General features: G+C 42.2%; 1 protein-coding gene across 1 annotated transcript in view; it reads right to left on the bottom strand.

The window, feature by feature from the left end:
• Positions 1–21,781, bottom strand: part of per2 (period circadian clock 2) — a 66,347-nt gene extending 44,566 nt beyond the window's left edge. The window contains exons 1-6 of the mRNA XM_067994689.1: positions 21,540–21,781; positions 16,560–16,664; positions 11,637–11,735; positions 5,408–5,562; positions 4,614–4,735; positions 1,505–1,706 (exon numbers count right to left, since the gene is read on the bottom strand). Of these exons, the coding sequence (XP_067850790.1) occupies positions 1,505–1,706; positions 4,614–4,735; positions 5,408–5,562; positions 11,637–11,735; positions 16,560–16,664; positions 21,540–21,781 (925 nt within the window). The remainder of the gene's footprint in view (positions 1–1,504; positions 1,707–4,613; positions 4,736–5,407; positions 5,563–11,636; positions 11,736–16,559; positions 16,665–21,539) is intronic.
• Between the last annotated feature and the right edge of the window lie 3,943 nt (positions 21,782–25,724).

The raw sequence follows: 25,724 nt of genomic DNA, 5'->3' as shown, positions 1-25,724 counted from the left end.
TAAGACCAGGGCTCAAAATGATCAAGACAGACAAGCGACTTGAAGAAATCTCCCCCCTCCCCGACAAATGAATACACAGAACAGATTCTCAAAGCTGCTAAAGCTGAATTAACTCAATAAAAACTGGATAAATAGCTGTTTGGGTGTAATGTTGAATATTACAAGAGTAAGGACAGATGAGGTACATAGAGTGTACAAGACAGAAACAGGCCATTTGGCCCAACTGGTCCATGCTTCACACGAACCTCCTCCCTCTCCACATCATCTAACCCTATCAGCATACCCTTCTATTCCGTTCTCCCTCATGTATATCTAGCTTCCCCTTAAATGCAGGTATGCTAGTCAACTCAACCACTCCTTATGGTAGCGAGTGCCACATTTTAACCGCTCTCTGGGTAAAGAAGTTTCTACTGAATTCCCTATTGGATTTATTAGTGACTATCTTATATTTATGATCCCTAGTTTTGGACACCCCCACAAGTAGAATCATCATCGCTACATTACCCTATCAAACCCTTTCATAATCTTAGAGTTCTATCACGTCACCCCTATGCCTTCTCTTTCAGAGAAAAGAGCCCCAGCCTGTTCAATCTTTCCTGATAGGTATAACTTCTCAATTCTGGAATCATCCTTGGAAATCTTTTTTGCATCTTCTCCCGTGCCTCTATATCCTTTATATAATATGGAGACCAGAACTGTGCATAGTACTCCAAGTGTAGTCTATCCAAGGTTCTATACTTCATAACTTCTCTGCTTTTCAATTCTATCCCTCTAGAAATGAACCCAAGTGCTTTGTTTGCTTTTTTATGGCCTTATTAACCTATGGATTTAATGATTTGTGTATCTGCACCCCTAAATTCCTTTGCTTCTCTACCCCATTTAGAGTCTTATTTTCCAAGCAGTATGTGGCCTCCTTATTCTTCCTACCAAAATGCATCTCCTCACATTTATCGATATTGAAATTCATTTGCCAATCACACGCCCATTCTGTGCCAAGTTTATTCATGTCTTCTTGTGATTTGATACTTCATAGGACACAGGGGTCCCTGTGCTGCTGCCCCAGGGGTGGGGGGTGGGGGGGAGAAGTTGAGTAAGAGAGGATGAAAAGATGTGTTGTTTATAGGGGGCACACAGACAGCCAGGACTGAATAGTGGAGACGCGAAGATGGGTAATTAATTTGGAGCTTTGATCACTTACTTTTGGGAATCAGAATTTATGTATAAATTCTCCCTCACCAGAACAGATGGCTAAGGTAGAGTCCATGATATTGATATGTCTATGGAAAAAGTGGGGTGATGCATGGCCTTTCTCAGTCTGTGTTCTCTTATATCCTAAGATCATTTGGAAAATTGATTACTGGATTATGTAATTGGACAGCTGTATTTTGCAAATCTGTGTACAAATCAGCTGCTGGAAGATTAGCATTTGCCAATGGCAATTATATAACAAACTACATTTTCACGAGATGCAAAAGGATCTGTTAATATAATAATGCACACTCACCAGCAGCTGTGCACACGCTCCACAGAGGCAGTTGAGATGGTTTTGTAAAGCTGTAGAAAACACCAACATCTTGAGCAGCCAGAAAGTCTATGAACTTTACATTTTTGAAGACATCTTTATTGCAATTCAGAATTGAGGAGGCTTGGTCAGAGATGTATAAAATCTGCCCTGTGATCAGGGAAACAGTAACAGCAAAGATATCCTGCAAAACAGGCACAAACCAGCGAGTTGAGAAAAACACAAATCAAAGCAAATGAGCATTACTACGTTCAGTAGTGATAGATACACAACCAGGCAAATCTTACAAATTCTATATTTACCATTTAGAGGCAAGACTAAGTTGTAAAGAAACTGAAGTGTACGGTATATCCTGTGCTGTAGGATTCAATATAGTTTTACAACAACTAGAGGGTTAAATGTCCTCAGGAGCTCTCCCGCTCTGTGCTGTAACTTCGGCTGAAATCCCATTTACACATGCAGTTACAAAGGTGGAGCAGGAAAAGCTCCAAAGAAATTTGACTGCAATCTTTAACAGTTTAGAAAAGACATTCAACAAGATCCTACCTTACCACAAATATCTATTTATATTTGAAGTTGTCCAATAATAAAAATCAGTTTCTCACATTAGGTGTACAGCCCAAGATTATTATTCGAACAATTTATGCACACTAGCAGATCTTCTGCTCATGAGTCAGAGGGTACACTGTTTTAGAATAGGGGTGTTTATGCCATGCAGGGTATAACACCAGGGCTTCCAATCCACAGTGATGGAATAAAGTCAAATTCTATTTCTATTAAATGGCACCCTGGGATTTTTACTGGTTGAAATCCATGATACAATCCATTACTGTATCAAAACCATAAATGAATGGCCATTAATTTTTATTTTATACCATTTTTAAAATGAAGGATTCACAACAAGATGGACTTAGATATCTGGGGTCTGAAACATCAAAAGTGCTGTTTTACCACCGGAACGGAGGCTGGGCAAGACTCCCTCTCACCTTGAATTTGTGGAGCTGACACTGCTGTAAATAGTGGGCTCAGCAAATTTAAATATGCAGAGGTTGGCAGGATGTTGAAATATGGCCTGCACTGCTTTAGGTATGCCTGCGAGGGTGAATAACTCCTGCAAAGGCAGGAATTGGGCCCTGAATATCTAATGGGTGGTGAGGGGCAAGGGTGGAAAATATTGGATCGGACAGGATACTAGAGCACAACCAAGCACCTTAGCCCTCAGGTTTCACTTCAGCACAGCACCAGGATAGATTTAGGAAAAGCAAAGAGAAGCAATGGGGTAGGCACAATGTTAAAAACCACTTGCTGTAAACGTATATGTGTACAGTAAAACCACTTTGTGATGTGAAGTCCAGTGTTCTGAAGCAAGGCTGTTCTTTGCTTTTTTATGTTTGAGAGGACATTTGGAGGTCAGATTGCAACAAAGTTCCTTCTGTGCCTCACTACTGAGCCGTTGCCTTCTTAAGTAGACCTCTTCTGAGAAATCATTGAGGGATCTGTGTGATCAATTGACTCTGGTGGTCTTCTCCTTTGGTATGGCTTAGTTTTGCATGCTTCGGTAATGAACAATTTCTTTAATCAGTTAGTACTACAACAATAGCATAAGCCAAGGCGATCTAGAATGCTACTGGTTTGGGACTCACTAAGATACTACATAATCTGGGAGTATTGCAATTGAGCAATTTTGTATCGAGCTATTCAAAGTTAGCCCACGTGGTCCAAGCGGCTCTTCAAATATGAAATGCTGCATCACTTTGGACAATTCTGTCCTAAATCACCAGAATAATCTATCTGCCCACTGTGGATCCTTTTATGAGATTTGGTTTCAACAGATCTCTGGTAACAAGTGAACAGCTTGTGCATAACCTCTAAGGAGCCACAAACTTTTGGTCTTAAACATATGGTACAGCAACATCCTAGGCATAGAAACGAAGGTAAATTGAATTGAATATTTCTTTAGCTAAGTTTGATGCGGATCAGGTAGGAGGACTCTGATGTTAAGGCTGTGCAATGAGGTGGCATCTCGCACAAGGCTTTATCCTGTGAAAACTGTTGTGGATGATCTGAGCTCAGATATAGGAAGTTGCACTGCACCAAGTTAAGAATTTGTCTTAATGCCAAACTGGACCCCGACACAAAAATCTGAAACAGATTTTGGCAACTTCCACAACTTATGTTTAACATTTACTGGTCCAGCTCATAGAAGCATGGCTGAACAAATACAATACATAAAGACCACTTCGACTGCATCAAACATGAGAAAGCCCTCATTGCAACTAGTGTAAATCTTATTAAGCTATGTCATACTGAGACTGTTCCTTCCTTAAACCAGAAGGCTCAGCCTATATGCAAAAGTTACTTGCAGCCAGCTTCTGCCACATTTAAAAAAAAAGTCAAATTTCTCTAAAAGTTTCTGAGATCAAGGGAAAGTTTTAAAATATTAGTGGGTCCAAAGGGGTAAAGCAACTAAATATGAATTGTACTAAGCACAATAGATTATATTATATTTGATTACACATATTGCATAGGAAAAGGAATATTTCAAAGAGAGGCATATGTCTTCTTCTGTTAGTACTGCTGAAAGTTTTACCTGTTCTGCATGGATGAGTTACTACAATTTTTAAATCAGGTCAATGGAGCAGCTCTCGTGTATACAGCTTTGAAGTCCATCCAGGCTTCCAAACCATCAACAGCAAGCAATTCCCCAATAGCTACTAGGTACAAAAAGTTCCAACTGATGAGATTTAATAAATTCTCGATGTTAAAATTAAACGGAGCAATTTACTAGAGTGTCTGCCAGTTGTAGAGAAGGCAGTGTTACACAGGAACAGGAGTAGGCCATTCAGCCCCTCGAGCCTGTTCCGCCATTCAATTACATCATGGGTGATCTGTATCTATTTACCCATCTTGGTTTCATATCCCTTAATACGATAACTAATTGTGGACAAGCTAGGAATTGCTTGGTTTTCTTAAGGAACAGTGGAGAACTGTTGACAAGAATAGCATTTGACTCAAAGTTCATATGAAGTCCTTCCTGCACAAAGCTATCACAAAGGTTAGGTGCTATATTTTGATAGTTTTCAGTACTTACAGCATTTTTCAAGGTGTATTCAGACGTGATGTCCTCTATTTCGTCAACTGTAAAGGAACTCATATTTGAGCTACGTGATTCAGAGTCCTCCTTCATTAAGAACCTGTAGTATTCTTCATTAGCTGCAGAAAATAGTAGAACAATAGTTACATTTAAACACTTGCTAAATTAAAAGTGTAATGCTCAAAAAATATAAAATGACTAGTTATAACTCAAAATGCTCAGCAAAGACAAAAGGTATCTTCCTTTTTCTGATTCATCATGTAAAGGCCCACAAAAACTTGTAAACAAAAATATTGCTGGACACATATCTAGGGAGAATCTAATTAAATTATGATTATGAAATGAAAGCTGGGAGAGTGCAATTATTGACATTTCAATGCTTTACTCTAGTGATGCAACAGCTGAGAGAGAATTGGGGGTGATTTTGATCCTATTTCGCCCAGCAGAACAGCGGAAACCAGGCGAGTGGGCAGTTAAAATCGCCCCGGTTACTTACCTGCTCTGGAGCTGCTGGGAGCTGACCGGTCCTGACTTTAACCTGTTCCACGAAGCAGGCAGCATCCTTTTTTATATAAGCACATGCAATTTTAACTCGATGGTCTGAGCGGTAAGCCGCAGGGGTTTGAAAAAAAAATTTGAACCTGTCTCCATGTAGTGACAATCAGCTTTTCTTATTCCACATATCCTCATGTTTTTGTTAGTCTATGGAGATAGGATACTCCTAGAAGTAACTCTCATGCCCATCCTCGAAAATGTTATTCTCTTCTAAAAATCAAGCACTGTAGGCCTACCTCTGACTTGTTTTACACATCGCAGTGCATACTTCAGTGTAGAAAGCGTCCAGGATTTTCCTTCCGTTATCTTCTCAGATGGCAGGTGCCTTTTTAAGACATTCAGTGCTTTTATCAACTCTTTGTGTGTCTTTGCTTTAGCAGATTGATTGCTACTGCAATACAAATATAAATTCACAGCTTTCGATCCAAATTTGAAGTCATATTTATAAGCAATGCTCATGGTTATCACAAGCTATGACCAAGCACGTTATATGGATTAATGTAAGCAATCTGAAAGTGAAAAGACAGGTGGCTTTTCACCAATTCTTCTGTAGGTAGTCATTTCTTTAAATTTAACTTAAAAATAGGACAAAATGTGAGAAGTTTACGGTGCTGCCACTCTGACGAGCCCCCACCCCGTATTACAGAAAAATAGTTTACAACTCCCAAATGGCTCATTGAGTTTCTTCAGAGTAGCTGAGCCATAAAAACTATTAACGTTCCACTTTTGTTCCCCTGTCTCTGCTGAGGAAGCTGAAGCAAAGCAGCATTACCACTACTACAAGGCATAGCTCCAATGGGTTTGAAAAAGGGGGGGTGGAAGGAAAGCTAGGGCTCCCAATCCTGATCACCATCCAGTGATCCTTGCTGGAAGTGTGCAAGTGTGGGCATCAGATGACAAGATCAGTGCACATGCTTGATTAGTCAGTTGACATTCACTCTCAAGGGTCACAATGAAAAATAGACACTTGGATGAGTTCCCATGGGCAACTGGAAGTTGTAAAACCATATCTAGCAAGGAGTGAAGATTTTCAGGAAAAGGGTGAGGAAAAGACAGTAACTGACAACTAAAATTCCGCCATCAGCCTAGCACGGTGTCCAGCACATCTGTAAATAACTTGCATGAACTGGTTTGGAGAAAGAAAAAGCCCACTTTATTGCAAGTGATGCAAAATAAAATTTTAATCGGCATATCTGCTTCCAGGAAATGTTAAAAGGAATTTGTAATTATCAGGACAGGCAGCACAAATGTAAATATCTTGCATTTGTTATTTCTTGTAGATTATAACTGCAAAACAGATTGGACTAAGGCCAGCAAACTGTACTTAAAATAGAACAGTATTCACAAATGAAACAGATATCGTGCCTGTAAATGCAACACATCAATGTGTTTTTGCACTTTTGCATCTGTCAAAATGCACTGCAAAGCTTTCATTTGTTTACTGTCATTGTTCATTTTTTTTTTGGGGGGGGGGGGGGGAAGGAAGGAGAAAAAAAAAAGGAAAAAGATTACTTAAAAGGGGGAGTTTTGCTGGTTCAGTGGCTTACAGACGGGGCTCAAATTTGGCCCCACTGAAAATCTCGTATCTTCAAGGATCCAAATGAACTACCCATCACTTAGCGTTAATTGGTACCTTACTCAGAAAGACAGGTGTAGGAAATGGAAAATACTGGTGGCATATGGGGAGCTTATCAGAGGTTGGGGTTAAAGCACATGGATTCTATGATAATCTACCTCACCATAGAAAAGTTACAGCACGAAAGGAAGCCATTCGACCCATCGAGTCTATGTCGGCTCTATGCAAGAGCAATCCAGCTAGTCCCACTCCCCCACCCTATCCCCTGCAATTTTTTTCCTTTCAAGTACTTATCCAGTTCCCTTTTGAAAGCCACAATTGAATCTGCCTCCACCACCCCTTCTGGCAGTGCATTCCAGATACTAACCATCGCTGCGTAAAAAAGTTTTTCCTCAGATCACCTTTGGTCCTTTTGCCAATAACTTTAAATTTATGTCCTCTGGTTTTTGACCCTTCCGCTAATGGGAACAGTTTCTCTCTATCTATTCTGACTAGACACTTCATGATTTTGAACACCTCTATCAAATCTCCTCTCAACCTTCTCTGTTCCAGGGAGAACAACCCCAACTTCTCCAGTCTATCCAGATAACTAAAGTCCCTCATCCCTGGAATCATTCTAGTAAATCTTTTCTGCATCCTCTCCAAGGCCTTCACATCTTCCCTAAACTGTGGTGCCCAGGACATTCCTGCTGTAGTCAAACCAGTGTTTTATAAAGGTTCATCATTACTTCCTTTCTTTTGTACTCTATGCCTCTATTTATAAAGCCCAGGATCCCATATGCTTTTTAAAACTGCTTTCTCAATCTGCCCTGCCGCTTTCAACGATTTCTGCACATATACCCCCAGATCTCTCTGTTCCTGAACCCCTTTCAGAATTGTGCCTTATAGTTTGTATTGACTCTTGTCGTTCTTCCAACCGAAACGTATCACTTCACATTTTTCTGTGTTAAGTTTCATCTGCCACATGTCCGCCCATTCCACCAGCTTGTCTATATTCTCTTGAAGTCGATCACTATCCTCCACACCATTCACTACATTTCCAAGTTTTGTGTCATCTGCAAATTTGGAAATTGTGCCCTGTACACCCAAGTCCAAGTCATTAATATATATTAAGAAAAGCAGTGGTCCTAGTACCGACCCCTGGGGAACACCACTTTACGCCTCCCTCCAATCCGAAAAAGAACCGTTCACCACTACTCTCTGTTACCTGCCACTTAGCCAATTTTGTATCCATGTTGCTACTGCCCCCTTTATTCCATGGGCTTCAATCTTGATGACAAGCTGATTATGTGGCATTTTACCAAATGCCTTTTGAAAGTCCATATACACATCAACCTCATTGCCCTCATCAACCCTCACTGTTAACTCATCAAAAAAAATCTATCAAGTTAGTTAAACACGATTTGCCTTTAACAAATCCATGTTGGCTTTCCCTAAATCAATCCACACATGTCCAAGTGATGGCTAATTCTGTCCTGGATTATCGTTTCTAAAAGTTTCCCCACCACCGAGGGTAAACTGACTGGCCTGTAGTTGCTGGGTTTATCCTTACAGCCTTTTTTGAACAAGAGTGTAACATTTACAATTCTCCAGTCCTCTGGCATCACCCCCATATCTAAGGAGGATTGGAAGATTATGGCCAGTACCTCCGCAATTTCCACCTTTACTTCCCTCAGCAACCTTGGATGCCTCCCATCCGGACCAGGTGACTTATCTACTTTAAGTACAGCCAGCCTTTCTAGTACCTCCTCTATCAATTTTTAGCCCATCCAGTATATCGATTACATCTTCCTCCACTGAGACTCTGGCAGCATCTTCCTCCTTGGTAAAGACAGATGCAAAGTACTCATTTAGTACCTCGGCCATGCCCTCGGCCTTCATGAGTAGATCTTTTTGGTCCCTGATTGGCCCCACCCCTCCTCTTACTGCTCATTTACAAGCCTATAGAAGACTTTTGAGTTCCCTTTTATGGTTTACTGCCAGTCTATTCTCATACTCTCTCTTTGCCCATCTTCCTTCCTTCCTTTTTCACTTCCCTTCTGAATTTTCTATATTCAGCCTGGTTCTCACTTGTGTTATCAACCTGACATCTGTCATATGCCCATTTTGTCTGCTTCATCTTGCTCTCTCTCTCTCTTTTGTCATTCAGGGAGCTCTGGCTTTAATTGCCCTACCTTTCTCCCTCATTAGAATGTACCTGAACGATCTTCTCCTCAAAGACCGCCCATTGTTCAATTACAGTTTTAATAGAAACATAGAAAATAGGAGCAGGAGTAGGCCATTCTGCCCTACGAGCCTGCTCCGCCATTCAATATGATCATGGCTGATCCTCTATCTCAATACCATATTCCTGCTCTCTCCCCATACCCCTTGATGTCTTGTGTCTAGAAATCTATCTAGCTCTTTCTTAAATATATTCAGTGACTTGGCCTCCACAGTCTTCTGAGGCAGAGAATTCCACAGGTTCACCACCCTCTGGGTGAAGAAATTTCTCCTCATCTCAGTCCGAAATGTCCTACTCCATATTCTGAGACTGTGACCCCTTGTCCTGGACTCCCCCAGCCAAGGGAAACATCCTCCCTGCATCCAGTCTGTCTGGACCTCTCAGAATTTTATATGTTTCAATGAGATCACCTCTCATTCTTCTAAACTCGAGTGAATACAGGCTGAGTCGACCCAATCTCTCCTCATATGACAGTCCTGCCATCCCAGGAATCAGTCTGGTGAACCTTCACTGCACTCCCTCAATGGCAAGTATATCCTTTCTTAGGTAAGGAGACCAAAACTGCACATAATACTCCAGGTGTGGTCTCACCATGGCCCTGTATACTGCAATAAGACATCCTTGCTCCTGGACTCAAATCCTCTTGCAACGAAGGCCAACATACCATTTGCCTTCCTAACTGCTTGCTGCACCTGCATGTTTGCTTTCAGTGACAGGTCCCTTTGTACATCAACATTTCCCAATCTATCACCATTTAAATAATACTCTGCCTTTCTGTTTTTCCTTCCAAAGTGGATAACTTCACATTTATCCATATTATACTGCATCTGCCGTGTATTTGCCCACTCACTCAAATTGTCCAAATCGCCTTGAAGCCTCTTTGGTTCCTCCTCACAACTCACGATCCCACCTAGTTTTGTGTTGTCAGCAAACTTGGAAACATTACATTTGGTTCCCTCATCCAAATCATTGATATATAAATCAATCTTTCATTACAATTTACCCAGGCCAGATCAGTTCTCATCACACTGAAATTGGCTCTCCTCCAACTGAGTATTTTTACTTTCAAATGGCCCATGTCCTTTTCCATAGCTATTCTAAACCTTATGATACTATAATTGCTGCTCCCTGAATGTTCCCCCACTGACACTTGCTCCACTTGGCCCACCTCATTCCCCAGAACCAAGTCCAGCAATGCCTCCTTCCTCATTGGGCCAGAAATGTATTGGTCAAGAAAGTTCTCCTGAAACACATTTCAAAAATTCCTCCCCCCCTTTTTACCCCCTTATGTTATTACTATCCCAGTCTGTATTAGGATAGTTGAAGTCAGCAGTTATCACCACTCTATAGTTTTTGCACCTCTCTAATTTCCCTGCAAATTTGCCTCTCTATATCTTTCCCACTAGTTGGCAGCCTATAGAATGCCCCCAGTAGTGTAATGGCACCTCTATTGTTTCTTAACTCTAATCAAATAGATTCTGTCCTTGACCCCTCCAGCACATCCTCTCTCTCCAGCACTGCAATATTCTCCTTAATCAATACTGCCACCACCACCCCCCACTCCTGTCTTTCCTGAATACCTTGTATTCAGGGATATTTAGTACCCAATCCCACCCTTTTTTGAGCCGGGTCTCCATTATCGTCACAACATCATATTCTCGTGTGGCTAATTGCACCTGGAGCTCACCAACCTTGGTTTAACACACTGTGTTTACACACATGAACTGTAAACCTATCTTAGACTTTCTTGTACTGTCTCTTAGTCTGGTCCCATCTACCACCGTACTATTTCTTGCTCTAGCACTATCTTTCTCTCCCAATCCTATGTGCACTTTGTTTCTCCTTTCCAATTCGACATCCTGGTGCCCATCCCCGTGCCAAATTAGTTTAACCACCCCCCACCAATAGCACTAGCAAGCCTCCCTGTGAGGACATTGGTCCCAGCTCCATTGAGGTGCAACCCTTCTGGCCTGTACAGGTCCCACTTCCCCCAGGAATCTTAAACCCTCCCTCCTGCACCATCTCTCCAACCATGCATTCATCTGCACTATTCTCCTATTTCTATACTCGCTAGCATGTGGCACTGGCAGCAATCTGGAGATTACTAACTTTGAGGTCCTGCTTCTTAATCTCTTTCCTAACTCCTTAAAATTTGCCTGTAGGAACTCTTCCCTCTTTCTACCTATGTCGTTGGTACTGATATGGACCATGACCTCTGGCTGTTCACCCTCTCCCTCCAGAATGTTCTGCAGCTGCTCAGCGACATCCTTGACCCTGTAACCAGGCAGGCAACATACCATCCTGGAATCACATCTGCGGCTGCAGAAACGCCTGTCTGTTCCCCTAACTATTGAATCCCCTATCACTCTCTTGACCTTTCTCCTCCCCCCCGCATTGTACAGCTGAGCCACCCATGGTGCTATGGTCTTAGCTCTGGCTGCACTCCCCAGAGGAACCCTCTCCTTCACTAGTATTCAGACCTGATTTGAGGGAGCTTTACTCTGCATCTAAATATAGTGTTCCTAACCAGCAAGTGCTTGGTGCCAAACACTGGGTAAACAAAATGGAAAGTGTCCTATTTGCCATCGATAACATTCCGCACGTTGATGAGCACAAAAATTAACCAATAGGTTAAAACACTTAGCAGACAAGGGCCAGCACATACCTGGAACCACTTGTTGAAGGATTGTCCTGTTCCGAGCTAGCACGAATGAGGCTGAATCCATATGAGCTGCTGTGAAGTGACGGGCTCTGAGAATTGGAACTGCATAACAAAATAAAAACTGTATTACTACTATCCTGTAGTACAGCCCTTATCCCTGTAATAAATGACCAAAGCAACAGCAATGTTAAAACAAATTCATTAGTTTCACATAGTGCAATACACTCAATAACCAAGCTTCGCACAAAGCATTACTGATGACCAAGTTTGAGTTAAGTTCGTGCCCAAAGCTCGAAAGGGAATGCATTGTGGTGGGGGGGGGGGGGGGGTGGGATTTTAATTTCCAGACAGCCGGAACTCGCAGCCTGACTGCCCGAGCGCTATCACGGGAGGCATGCCCCATTAACATGTCATAGAGTCATAGAGTTATACAGCACGGATAGAGGCCCTTTGGCCCATCATGTCCGCGCCGGCCATCAGCCCTGTCTACTCTAATCCCATATTCCAGCATTTGGTCCGTAGCCTTGTATGCTATGGCATTTCAAGTGCTCATCCAAATGCTTCTTGAATGTTGTAAGGGTTCCTGCCTCCACAACCCTTTCAGACAGTGAGTTCCAGACTCCAACCACCCTCTGGGTGAAAAAGTTCTTTCTCAAATCCCCTCTAAACCTCCCGCCTTTTACCTTGAATCTATGTCCCCTTGTTATAGAACCCTCAACGAAGGGAAAAAGCTCCTTAGTATCCATCCTATCTGTGCCCCTCATAATTTTGTACACCTCAATCATGTCCCCTCTCAGCCTCCTCTGCTCCAAGGAAAACAAACCCAATCTTCCCAGTCTCTCTTCATAGCTGAAGCGCTCCAGCCCTGGTAACATCCTGGTGAATCTCCTCTGCACCCTCTCCAAAGCGATCACATCCTTCCTGTAGCGTGGCGACCAGAACTGCACACAGTACTCCAGCTGTGGCCTAACCAGTGTTTTATACAGCTCCATCATAACCTCCTTGCTCTTATATTCTATGCCTCGGCTAATAAAGGCAAGTATCCCATATGCCTTCTTTACCACCTTATCGACCTGTTCCGCCGCCTTCAGGGATCTGTGAACTTGCACACCAAGATCTTGCCTAGGGTCCTCCCATTCATTGTGTATTCCCTTGCCTTGTTAGTCCCTCCAAAGTGCATCACCTCGCACTTTTCCGGGTTAAATTCCATTTGCCACTGTTCCGCCCATCTGACCAACCCATCTATAACGTCCTGCAGACTGAGGCTATCCTCCTCGCTATTTATCACCCTACCAATCTTTGTATCATCAGCGAACTTACTGATCATACCTTTTACATTCATATCCAAGTCATTAATGTAGACCACAAACAGCAAGGGACCCAGCACCGATCCCTGTGGTACCCCACTGGCCACAGGCTTCCAGTCACAAAAACAACCTTCGACCATCACCCTCTGTCTTCTGCCACTAAGCCAGTTTTGTATCCAAAGTGCCAAGGCACCCTGGATTCCATGGGCTCGTACCTTCTTGACCAGTCTCCTGTGGGGGACTTTATCGAAGGCCTTACTGAAATCCATGTATACCACATCCACTGCGTTACCCTCATCCACACGCCTAGTCACCCCCTCAAAAAATTCAATCAAATTAGTCAGACATGATCTTCCCTTGACAAAGCCATGTTGACTATCCCTGATTAATCCTTGCTTCTCCAAGTGGAGACTAATTTTGTCCTTCAGAATTTTTTCCAATAATTTTCCTACCACTGATGTTAGGCTCACTGGCCTGTAGTTCCCCGGTTTTTCCCTACTCCCCTTCTTGAATAATGGTATTACATTAGCGGTTCTCCAGTCCTCTGGCACATCCCCTGTGGCCAGAGAGGTTCTGAATATATGTGTCAGAGCCCCCGCAATCTCCTCCTTTGCCTCACACAGTAGCCTGGGATACATTTCGTCCGGGCCTGGGGATTTATCCATTTTTAGGCCTGCTAAAACCGCCAATACCTCCTCCCGCTCGATGTTAATATGTTCGAGTATATCACAGTCCCCCTGCCGTATTTCTATGTCTACATCGTCCTTCTCCATAGTGAAAACAGATGCAAAAAATTCATTTAGAACCCCTCCTACATCTGCCGGCTCCACACACAGATTGCCATTTTTGTCCCTAATGGGCCCTATTTTTTCCCTAGTCATCCTCTTACCCTTAATATACTTATAAAACATCTTAGGATTTTCCTTTATTTTGCTCGCCAGTGTTATTTCATGGCCCCTCCTTGATCTCCTAATTTCTTTTTTTAGTATCCCCCTGCACTTTTTGTACTCCTCTAGGGCTTCCTCCGTCTTTAGCCTTTTGTATCTGCCAAAAGCCCTCCTTTTTTTCCTAATCCATTCTCGTATATCCCCTGACATCCAAGGTTCCCTGGAGTTCTTGGAACCACCCTTGACCTTTACGGGAACATGTTGCCATTGTATGGTCTCAATCTCCCTTCTGAAAGACTCCCATTGCTCCGATGCGGATTTTCCTACAAGCAGCTGAACCCAGTCCATTTTGGCCAGATCCTGCCTTATCCTATTAAAATCGGCCTTCCCCCAATTTAGAACCTTTATTTCTGGCCCCTCCCTGTCCTTTTCCATGACCACCTTAAATCTCACCAAATTATGGTCACTGTCACCAAAGTGCTCACCTACTAGCACTTCTTCCACTTGGCCGGCCACATTCCCTAGAATTAGGTCCAGTACCGCCCCCTCTCTTGTAGGACTTTCTACATGCTGGCTCAAAAAGCTCTCCTGGATGCACGTTAAGAATTTTGTACCCTCTAAGCCTTTTACACTCTGAGTATCCCAGTTAATATTGGAGAAGTTGAAATCCCCCACTATTATTACCCTATTATTTGCACAATTTTCTGAGATTTGCCTACATATCTGTTCCTCTATCTCCCCCTGACTGTTTGGGGGCCTATAGTACACTCCCATCAAAGTGCTTGCCCCCTTTTTGTTTTTAAGCTCCACCCATATGGCCTCATTAGAGGAACCTGCTAATATATCATCCCTCCTTATGGCAGTAATTGATTCTTTAATTAATATTGCGACCCCCCCTCCTCTTATACCTCCCCCTCTGTCTCGCCTGAAGATTCTGTACCCCGGAATATTGAGCTGCCAGTCTTGCCCCTCCCTCAACCATGTCTCTGTGACAGCAACAATATCATACTCCCATGTGTTTATCAACACCTTCAGTTCATCCACCTTATTCGCAAGACTCCTTGCATTAAAATAGATGCCATCCAGCCTTGCCCTCACATATTTGCCCTGTCTTCCAAGCTGACTTGTTTTTTTCTCAATATTTGGCTGCACATCACCCCCTATTGTAGCTCCACTCTGTATCCCATCCCCCTGCCAAGTTAGTTTAAACCCGCCCCAACAGTGCTAGCAAACCTCCCCGCAAGGATATTTGTCCCGCTCTGGTTCAGATGCAACCCGTCCGACTTGTACAAGTCCCACCTTCCCCAGAAGCAGGCCCAGTGATCCAGGAAACTGAAACCCTCCCTCCTGCACCAACTCTTTAGCCACGCATTCATCTGTTCTATCCTCCTATTTCTATACTCACTAGCCCGTGGCACTGGGAGTAATCCAGAGATTACAACCTTTGAGGTCCTGCTCTTTAATCTGCTACCTAGCTCCCTAAATTCTTGATGCAGGACCTCATCTCCCTTCCTACCTCTGTCGTTGGTCCCAATGTGGACCACGACCTCTGCCTGCTCACCCTCCCCCTTGAGAATGCCCTGAAGCCGCTCAGTGACATCCATGACCCTGGCACCAGGGAGGCAACAAACCATCCTGGAGTCACGTTTACGGCCACAGAAACGCCTGTCTGTTCCCCTTACGATAGAATCCCCTACCACTATAGCTCTTCCACTCTTTTTCCTCCCAGCCTGTGCTACGAGATGCAGGCCCATGATGCAACTCACCTCTTGCGGACCAGCAGAATAGCGAGCGGCCTGGAGGCAGACAATGCCCGAGAAAAAGTAGGTTCGGTTTGGAGTGGGGAGTAGCCTGGGCAGCACTGACCCGCATTATTCTTGTGGAGCCCGGAGAAGCACTCCTGCTCCTCTGGGCACCACAAAAATAATTTCAACACTTATCTTTTCAGGCCTCTTCTGTTGTTCTGCCAGGTTTCACTGAACAAAGCGTCCATGGCAAACACGCAACCCAGTCAGCCATTAAAATGGTATCGGGGTCCTATCTATGTCATAGAACCCTGATTTGCATGAAGCTCCCACCTGATTCAGGCAGGCATTTTGGCTGTCCATGAACACACTGGAGGGTAACATGGCGGTGGACTGGAAGCCAGGCGGTAAATCCACTACTACAATTTTAACTCCGCTATCGCCTGGTTTCTGCTGGGAGGAGGGAGCTAAACTTGGACCTTTTATCACATTGTTGAGTGGCGGAATTAATATGATGGACATTGCTGTCGCTAATCCACAACGTGCCAGTGGTGGTACTAACACACACACACACACACACACACACACACACACAAACACGTTAACTTTGATACATTCAACATGCAGTTTTACATACATTTTCTAGCTTATAAGCCAAAATGTAGGGCAACACATGTATAATTCACCATGATCTTGAGTTACATTAGGGCTGTCAATATAAATTTTCCAACATACCCAGAAAGACAATACAATAATAACAAGGACCTGTGCTTAATTGGGATCTAGTTTATTCAGAAAGACTGTAAATGCAAGTCACATGCATATACAGCAAACAGATCACCAATTTTTTAATGAAACAATAAGTACTGGAAAAAAAAAACCAATGTAGCAAAACTTGCATTAGCCAGATGGAAAAAAAATGCCAAACCTCAATAATGTATATCGATATTACTTTAAATACATGAGTAAAAATGACTTGGAACCAACCTGGCCGTAGGTTCACATTTTTCAAATGAGAGGGACGTGAAAGGAAGCCTCTTATTTCGGATATATACATCGGCACATCTTCGTTTTCTCTTCTTTGTATTAGTACTTCAGAAATTACACAAACATAAGAATACCATATTTGAAAATGTTATATATAAAAAGAAAACAAAGTACATTAACTACAATTTGATAGCTACAGAATAGTCATGCACCCAATTTATATTTTATATATCATAGAATCAAAGGTTACAACACAGGAGGCGGCAATTCGGCCCATCGAGTCCGTGCCGGCTCTATGCAAGAGCAATCCAGCTAGTCCCACTCCCCCGCCCTTTCCCCATAGCCCTGCAAATGTTTTCCTTTCAAGTACTTATCCAGTTCCTCTTTGAAGGCCATGATTGAATCTGCCTCCACCACCCCCTCGGGCAGTGCATTCAGATCCTAACCACTCGCTGTGTAAAAAAGTTTTTCTTCATGTCACCTTTGGTTCTTTTGCCAATCACCTTAAATCTACGTCCTCTGGCCCTTGACCCTTCCGCCAATGGGAACAGTTTCTCTCTATCTAGATCCTTGATGATTTTGAATACCTCTATCAAATCTCCTCGCAACCATCCCTGTTCCAAGGAGAACAGCCCCAGCTTCTCCAGTCTATCCACGTAACTGAAGTCCCTCATCCCTGGAATCATTCAAGTAAATCTGTTCTGCACCCTTTCTAAGGCCTTCACATCTTTTCTAAAGCGCGTTGCCCAGAACTGGATACAAAACTCCAGTTGTGGCTGAACCAATGTTTTATAAAGGTTCATCATGACTTCCATACCATTGTACTCTATGCCTCTATTAATAAGCCCAGGATCCCATATGCTTTTTTAACCACTTCCCCAACCTGCCCTGCCAACAATTTGTGCACATATATCCCCAGATCTCTCTGTTCCTGTACCCCTTTTAGAATTGTGCCCTCTAGTTTATATTGCCTCTCCTCGTTCTTCGAAATGTATCACTTAACATTTTTCTGTGTTAAATTTCATCTGCCACGTATCCGCCCATGTCACCAGCCTGTCAAAATCCTCTTGAAGTCGATCACTATCCTCCTCACGGTTTACTACCTTTCCAAGTTTTGTGTCATCTGCAAATTTTGAAATTGTGCCCTGTACACCCAAGTCCATGACATTAATAGATATCAAGAAAAGCAGCGATCCCAACACTGACCCCTGGGGAACACCACTGAACGCCTCCCTCCAGTCCGAAAAGCAACCGTTCACCACTACTCTCTATTTCCTGTTCCGTAGCCAATTCTGTATCCATGTTGCTACTGCCCCCTTTATTCCATGGGCCGCAACCTTGATGATAAGCCTACTGTGCGGCACTTTATCAAATGTCTTTTGAAAGTCCATACACACCACATCAACTACATTGCCCTGATCTACCCTCTCTGTTACCTCATAAAAATCGCCATCAGGTTAGTTAAACACGATTTGACTTTAACAAATCCATGCCGGCTTTCCCTAATCAATCCACACTTGTCCAAGTGACCGTTAATTCTGTCCCAGATTATTGTTTCTAAAAGTTTCCCCACCACTGAGGTTAAACTGACTGGCCTATATTTGCTGGGTTTATCCTTATACCCTTTTTGAACAAGGGTGGAACATTTTCAATCTCCAGTCCTCCAGCACCACCCCTGTATCTACGGATGTTTGGAAGATTATGTCCTGTACCTCCACAATTTCCACCCTTACTTCCCTCAGCAACCGAGGATGCATTCCATCCGGACCGGGTGACTTATCTACTTCAAGTACAGCTGGCCTTCCTAGTACCTCTTCTTTATCAATTTTTAGCTTATCCAGTATCTCAACTATATCTTCCTTTACTGAGACCCTGGCAGCATCTTCTTCCTTGATATAGACAGATGCAAAGTACTCATTTAGTAATTCAGCCATCCCTTCTGCCTCCATGAGTAGATCTCCTTTTTGGTCCCTAATCAGCCCCACTCCTCCTCTTACTACCCATTTACTGTTTACATGCCTGTAGAAGACTTTTGGATTCCCTTTTATGTTGGCCGCCAGTCTATTCTCATACTCTCTCTTTGCCTCTTTTATTTCCTTTTTCACTTCCCCGCTGAACTTTCTATATTCTGCCTGGTTCTCACTTGTGTTATCAACCTGACATCTGTCATATGCCCCTTTTTTCCATTTCATCTTACTTACTATCTCTTTTGTCATCCAGGGAGCTCTGGCTTTAAGTTGCCTTAACTTTCTGCATCGTGGGAACATGCCTAGACTGTACCCGAACCATCTCTTCCTTAAAGGCCACCCACTGTTAAATTACAGTTTTGCATGCCAATCTTTGATTCCAATTTACCTGGGCCAGATCTGTTCTTATCACATTGAAATTGGCCCTCCTCCAATTGAGTATTTTTACTTTAGAGTGGTCCATGACCTTTTCCATAGCTATTCTAAAGCTTATGAAACTATGACTGCTGCTCCCTAAATGCTCTCCCACTGACACTTGCTCCACCTCATTCCCTAGAACCAAGTCCAGCAATGCATCCTTCCTCGTTGGGCCAGAAATGTACTGGTTAAGAAAGTCATCCTGGACACATTTCAAAAATTCCTCCACCTCTGGACCCCTTATATTATTATTGTTATCCTAGTCTATTAGTTGAAGTCCCCACTTATCACTACTCTATAGCTTTTGCACCTCTCTAATTTCCCTGCAAATTTGCTCCTCTAAATCTTTCCCACTAGTTGGCAGCCTATAGAATACACCCAGTAGTGCAATGGCACCTCTTTTATTTCTTAACTCTAACCAAATAGATTCTGTCCTTAACCCCTCCAAGATATCCTCTCTCTCTAGTACTGCAATATTCTCTTTAATCAATTCTGCCACCCACACCCCTCCTTTCTTTCCTTCCCTAAACACCTTGTATCCAGGATTATTTAGTATCTAATCCTGCCCTTTTTTTGAGCCTGGTCTCCGTTATCGCCACAACATCGTATTCCGATGTGGCTATTTGCACCTGCAGCTCACCAACCTTGTTTACCACGCTTCGTGCGTTTACACACATGCACCGCAAACCAGTCTTAGACTTTCTTGTACTCTCTCTTAGTCTGATCCCACCTAATACTGTACTATTACTTGCTTTAGTGCTATTTTTCTCCCCCGATTCTTTGTGCCCCTTGTTTCTCCTTTCCATTGCTACATCCTGGTGCCCATCCCCCTGCCAAATTAGGTGAAACCCTCCCCCCCAGCACTAGCGAACCTCTCTGTAATTTCCCTGCAAATTTGCTCCTATATATCCTTCCCACTAGTTGGTGGCCTATAAAATTAAACCAGTCTAAACATTTATACCACACATTACTTCTCCAAATTATGAATATGGATTTTTCAAAAGGAGAACTCAATTCAAATTTATCTCCAATACACTAAACATTGGAAAAGACACAGTGAAATTGAGCTCCACATCACTTAAATTTGCCACATCTGAAACATTAGAAGAAATACAACTTTGTTTGAAGTAACTAATAGAAAGTAGTGGAATAATTCAGCACTGAAATCAAGTTAAAAACAAGAGTGATGCACAGTAAAATAATAGCCAAACAGCACAAGGCAAACATGAATGGATCTGATTTTTTTTGGGAGAGAGGAGAAGAAGTGTTTCTGTCTTCTTCCTTGATCTCCCTGCATCACATGCTGGTGAGCTGCTTCTCCACCTCCAAGAATGCTGCTATGAGACCTGCCATTAGGAAGTATGCAAGACCAATCTGGATGGCTCTTCCTTGCACTTTTCCTTCCATGTGGGAAAGTGCATGACCTCCATTTAGCATAGATCAAGAGCTCATCAGGTGCACTGTCAGGAAAAGGGGGTGGGGAAAGCTAGACTGGGTGCAAAGCCACATCCCACTACTCTGGTCTAGTTCACTATGCACATCAAAAGCAACACGCTGAACAATTGTCAAATATTCGATCAACAGATATCATCAGGTTGAACCGGACAATAGCGTCTGTTGCTGAACATATAGTTGCTATGTGAAACTGCACCCATTCTCGATTTTAGGAGTAACAACTTGAACTTTCATATTTATTGACTTTGATAATTACTTTGCACATTGTACCTGGCGAAGTAGGCACATGTCACAAAAATGCAAGTCACTATGGTCCAACACATTCAGCATGCATTAGAATACTACAGGTGATTTGAGAGCACACATTTTGGTGTATGCAGCAAAAACACACAAAGTAACAAAATAAATTTCCAAAAAGACATTAATTTCAATGTGGATATTGCTCCATTATTATGCAATTTCCTGTTTGCATTGTTACTCACTATATTCTGCCTGAACTAGTTATACATTTGCCTATCAAGAAGAATCCCATTAAGGTCTACCCATAAATAAAAGTAGTAGGTAAAAGATAGTCGTTTATCAACAGTTAGAATTCAAAGTTGAGACTTTTTGGGGTGGGCGACAAGAGACAAGGGGGTGGTAGTGGAGGAGGAAGAAGAGGAAGGGAGACAGTGGCGGTGCCTGCTGAATTTCTAAAAGATTCTCTCATCTTTGTTTTGGAACTTGGCCAATTAAAAAATGCTGCTTCTAATTGATAAACAAAAAGCAAAATACTGCAGTGGTTGGAAATATGTTCTTACTACTTCTAATTGTTTCAATCTGTTAGTTATTTAGCTCAAAGATCAACAAAAGTATCAAATGAAATTTTAGCAATTGATGATTAAAGTCACTTGTCAAATCACATCTTTTGAAGTGTATTCAGTGTAATTCCATAAATGAAACATCCAACAAGCCAATTTTCAAAGTGAAAGTCCAGTGTAAATTGGTGAAAATATCAATAAGATTTACAGTTGGATTGACAGGCAGAAATGTTGCACCACAACACAACTAAATCCCCCACTTCTGGTAGCACAGCCCTTTAAAAACTGGAGCAGCAAAGAGTACGTTCTATTGCTTTAAATACAATTGTGCAGTCTCCTACCATTTGTTGTTCTCTGATGAATCCAAGAGTAAAGTTAAATCTTTTCCATTTTGGCTGGCACTACTGCTTGAGCTCTCTAAAAATTCATTTCCATTTGAATCAGTCCCACTTAAGCCAGTGCTTTTCATTTCCACGTCATCATGCAATTGCTGCATTTCCTGACCTTGTGTTTGATTATTACCACTGCTTGAACGCAGCACCAACTCAGCCTCTTGGAATCCAAATTCAGAGTAAGTGGCCATTCTCTGATGTCAGTCTAAGGAGAAAGAACGGGAAGAAACTGTTTTATCATAACCAAGGTAACGATCAGGAATATACTGTTCAATCTCCTTCTCATGTAGCCTGAAAAAAAGACAACTTTTCTTGAGAACAGTTCAGTGTATATTCTTCTCCAGCAGTAAAAATAGGAAGCGACCAAAAGGTTACTTTTAGGACTGATGGTAACCTATAAACGGTCTCAAAATCAACCTTGAAGCCACATGATCCCAATTTGAATCCCCCTCCAACCAAAGATATTTTGCAAATTCAGCATATTTTCATTCACCAAAAGTAAATCCCCTTGAACTAACGTAAAGTTCTTTGGCTTTTTGAAGTAATCAGTTTTATTAAGTTCAAAACATGTAAAATTTCAGGCACAAAGTCTGGAAACAGGAGTAGGAGTTGATTGAGAGAAACCTATTTCCAGTTCTGTGACATCAGCCTGGAATGGGTTATTGCTTGTGCTCAAATTAGGTGAGGACATGTTAGTCAGTGGTGGAGAATGGAACACTCTGGATATCCAGTGTCAAGCACTCCAAGATCAGAGAAAGCTCCTTCTAGTCCACCTCCAATCCAACTGCAGAGGAGTGCCTGGTTTCCAATTTCCTATATCGGCCATCCCTGTGGTCGGTGAGATTGCCAATATATGTATTACATTTGGGGAAGCTTTTAAGCTGTGGATTCTCTCTCATTGCAAACAGAGTTGACACTGCTCCAACTCATTTCGCACTGCACCTCTGCAGAATTGTAGGGGAGAATTTTCAAAAACAGGCTTTTCCCATAACAGAAACATGGGCAAAACAAAAGCCAAAGGGATGCAAGTCCACAATACAACTTAAAAACTTAAAAATGCACAATTAGCAGCAATGTTCTTGGAATTCAAGATTACTCCTCGTAGAAATTATAGCACAGGGGGTGGCATACAGTTCATAATGTCTGTACTGGTGCGAGCTATTCAACTAGAGCCATCTACTCGATTCACATTTCTCTACCCACTCCTTACATCACTTTTACTCTTCCTTTTCAAATACTTATTTAATTCCTTTTAAAATTATGTCAGTCATAAGAACTAAATGTAATCTAAATTGTAAAATGACTGTTCTCCAGTCTATTTGTTTGTTACCAAAGAGAACAAAGAAAAAGACAGAGAAGCAAAACAGCAAGAGCAGAGGGGGCTGGGGAGGGGGAGGGGGGGGGGGGGGAAGGCGGAGAGAGAACATCAGAGATCAGAGCCAGACAGAGAGAGCCAGACAGACAAAGACAGCAGAGTCTTTGAAATTCCTCTGTTTCCTGTTTAACAAACACATCAATCTGGTTAAAATAATGGATCAATAAAATCTGAGAAAATTAGCAGGCTGTTCACTGCAGCCACAAAACTCAATATCTAGGCCACCTTGAAGCTGGCAGATTCAGTGCAATTATGCTCTATTTGCATACTCATCAGGTAATAGTTGCATCTTACTAACATGACAGTAATTTATACTGTTCAACTGGAACAGCAAGGCAAATTGTGAAAGCTAAAAATTTAGTTGAAGCTCCTTTGTCTGCTCTCATGGTGGAAGCCACCCAACCCTGCCGCCTCCCCGCCCCTCCACACAGCACTGCCCTCAATGGATGATAGAAATAAGAGACCGCTGAAGAATGAAGACAAGTACATTATAAATACCAGATGTCCCATGGTCCTGCAAAGTTAGAGGATACACTGTTATGACAGAATCATACCATGTAACGCATAAAATACAATGTATAGTTAATCTTCGTGGAGCGTCTCTCAGGCAAAAATTTATTTATTTTTTAAAAAAAGATCAGGCCAGATTTTGCTGTCAAGGTAACAGTGGGGCTAATGGCGCTCGTTGTTATTTGCGCATAAATGGTACAGCAACTTCAGACGAGGAGCAGATGCGCAGTTAACTCCCAATATCCAAAAGTTGCTGTTCAAGTTGCACCGCTACGCAGTTAGCTTCACGTAAACTGCATTTTGCAGTCTGCCTCATCACTGATATGCACTGAATGTCAAAGTTGCTCTACTTGTGCGGTAGATACAAACTAAACTCGCCACAGAAAGTCAAGTCTTGTCATTACAAGCGTATGTACCCTTTTAATGACGTGTTAAGTGTTAAATGCTGCCAATCTACCTCTGAAAATTAACCATTACAAGTGTGGCATCTCATTCCTTTAGGTATTAATTGCTCTTGGAGATTTTAACAACGTCAAATTTAAATTTACATTTTTTTTTACTTTTCCTTTCTGTCTTTTTTCTCTTAATCCAATTTTTCATTCCCTTTCTGTACCTGGTTTGACATTGAATTCAGCCACACTAATTTACATTTCCTTCTCAGCCCCTCCGCTGTTTATTTCTAAATCCTTCAATCCGATTAGTTAAGGAGATACCCTGTTGCTTGCCCTGTTCACTCAGGTCCCAGATGCCCTGTTTCCCTCGTTGCGACGTTATCAGCTCGCACAATCAGCAACTTAGTGGGCAAAAACGTTTTGAGCTGAAGGGCGCAGGGGCAAGTCTAACTATCAGCAGACGCCATCAGATGTCCTGCTACAGCAAAATCTGGCTCATTATTTTCATCTTCATTCAGCGCATAGTCTGGACTGACATGGTAGCAGTACTAAGGTGCAGTCCTTCAGCAGAAACTAGAAGCAGAAGTACTGTCCGCTTATTCTAGTGGATGTTAAAGATCCATGAAACAGTCTGAAAACAGTGAATTCTCCCAGTGTCTTGGCCAACATTCCTCCCTCAACCAAGTCCACAAAAAGAAAACAAATTAACTAGGTCATTCACCTCACTGCTGTTTGTGAGGTATCGATGACACACAATAGTTGGTATATTTACCTAAAAAAGACAAAAGTAATTCACCTCTTGTGAATTTGTACCAATTAAAAAGGATGATGTATGGCCCAGATGCTTTCCTTTGCCAAACTTACTTATTTCCAGCACTCGTTATCAAATGATTAAAGCTCTCTGAAACTTATGAATCAGTATGCAATGGCACGTCTTTAAGTCTCATTACAGCATCCTGAAACTGACCATTGCTGCAGGGCCAACAAACCAGTGGCACTTTAAATTAACTTATACTTCCCTGCTTAACTTGCAACAGCTAAAGGTTAACATTACTGCAATATAAAAAGAAATCAATAGTTGCATATCAGTAGACTTCAGGACAGTCTCAGTAACTAAAGAGAAAAGACAGTTTATGACATTTTGGATGAGTAACCTTTCATCAGAACGAATGATTCAGTTAAGAATTAGATGCGAAATGTCAGTCTGTCTTTTCGCTTTACAGATGCGACTGTCCTGCTGTGTATTTTTGGCATTTTTATAACCTAGGATTTCTTTCCTCTAACAAAATACTGCCACACAGTGACGTGGCAATTTGAGTCTAGCATCATAGTTTCAACAAAACCTTTTTTTCTCACATGGCAGTAACTGCTGCCATATTCAAATACTGCATCATGCACATCAAAGCAGACCTTCTGTGTGTAAAATATTCTATGGGTATAACACTTTCGGGCACCAAGATCAAGACTGATTTCTGACAATGGCAGTTTAGAACACCATCACAAAAATGCTATTGTGACAACACACAAATTTGGCCAACAGGAAACTGGACTGTGTGTAACTTCTGACCAAGATGCCAATTTATGGAACATCCAGAAAAAAAACAAGTGATCAAGACCTAGCAACATATTCTGTTTTGGCAACAGTAAATTGTATTGTGTGCAACTTCTAATAGTAATGCCAATTTTTAACATAACCGCAGAAACAGCTACCATGACAATACCCACCAACACTACAAGTCACGACAGATATAGGTAAAACTCACAAACTAAAATATAGTAAGAATAAACCAAGTATAAGCACACACAGCCATCCAATCAAAAGGTTGTCTTTCTGGACTAACTGCTAATCCAAAGAGA

This window comes from Heptranchias perlo, chromosome 13 (assembly GCF_035084215.1).
Source record: "Heptranchias perlo isolate sHepPer1 chromosome 13, sHepPer1.hap1, whole genome shotgun sequence".
Lineage (NCBI taxonomy): Eukaryota > Metazoa > Chordata > Chondrichthyes > Hexanchiformes > Hexanchidae > Heptranchias > Heptranchias perlo.
This window is presented reverse-complemented; position numbering and strand designations above follow the sequence as displayed.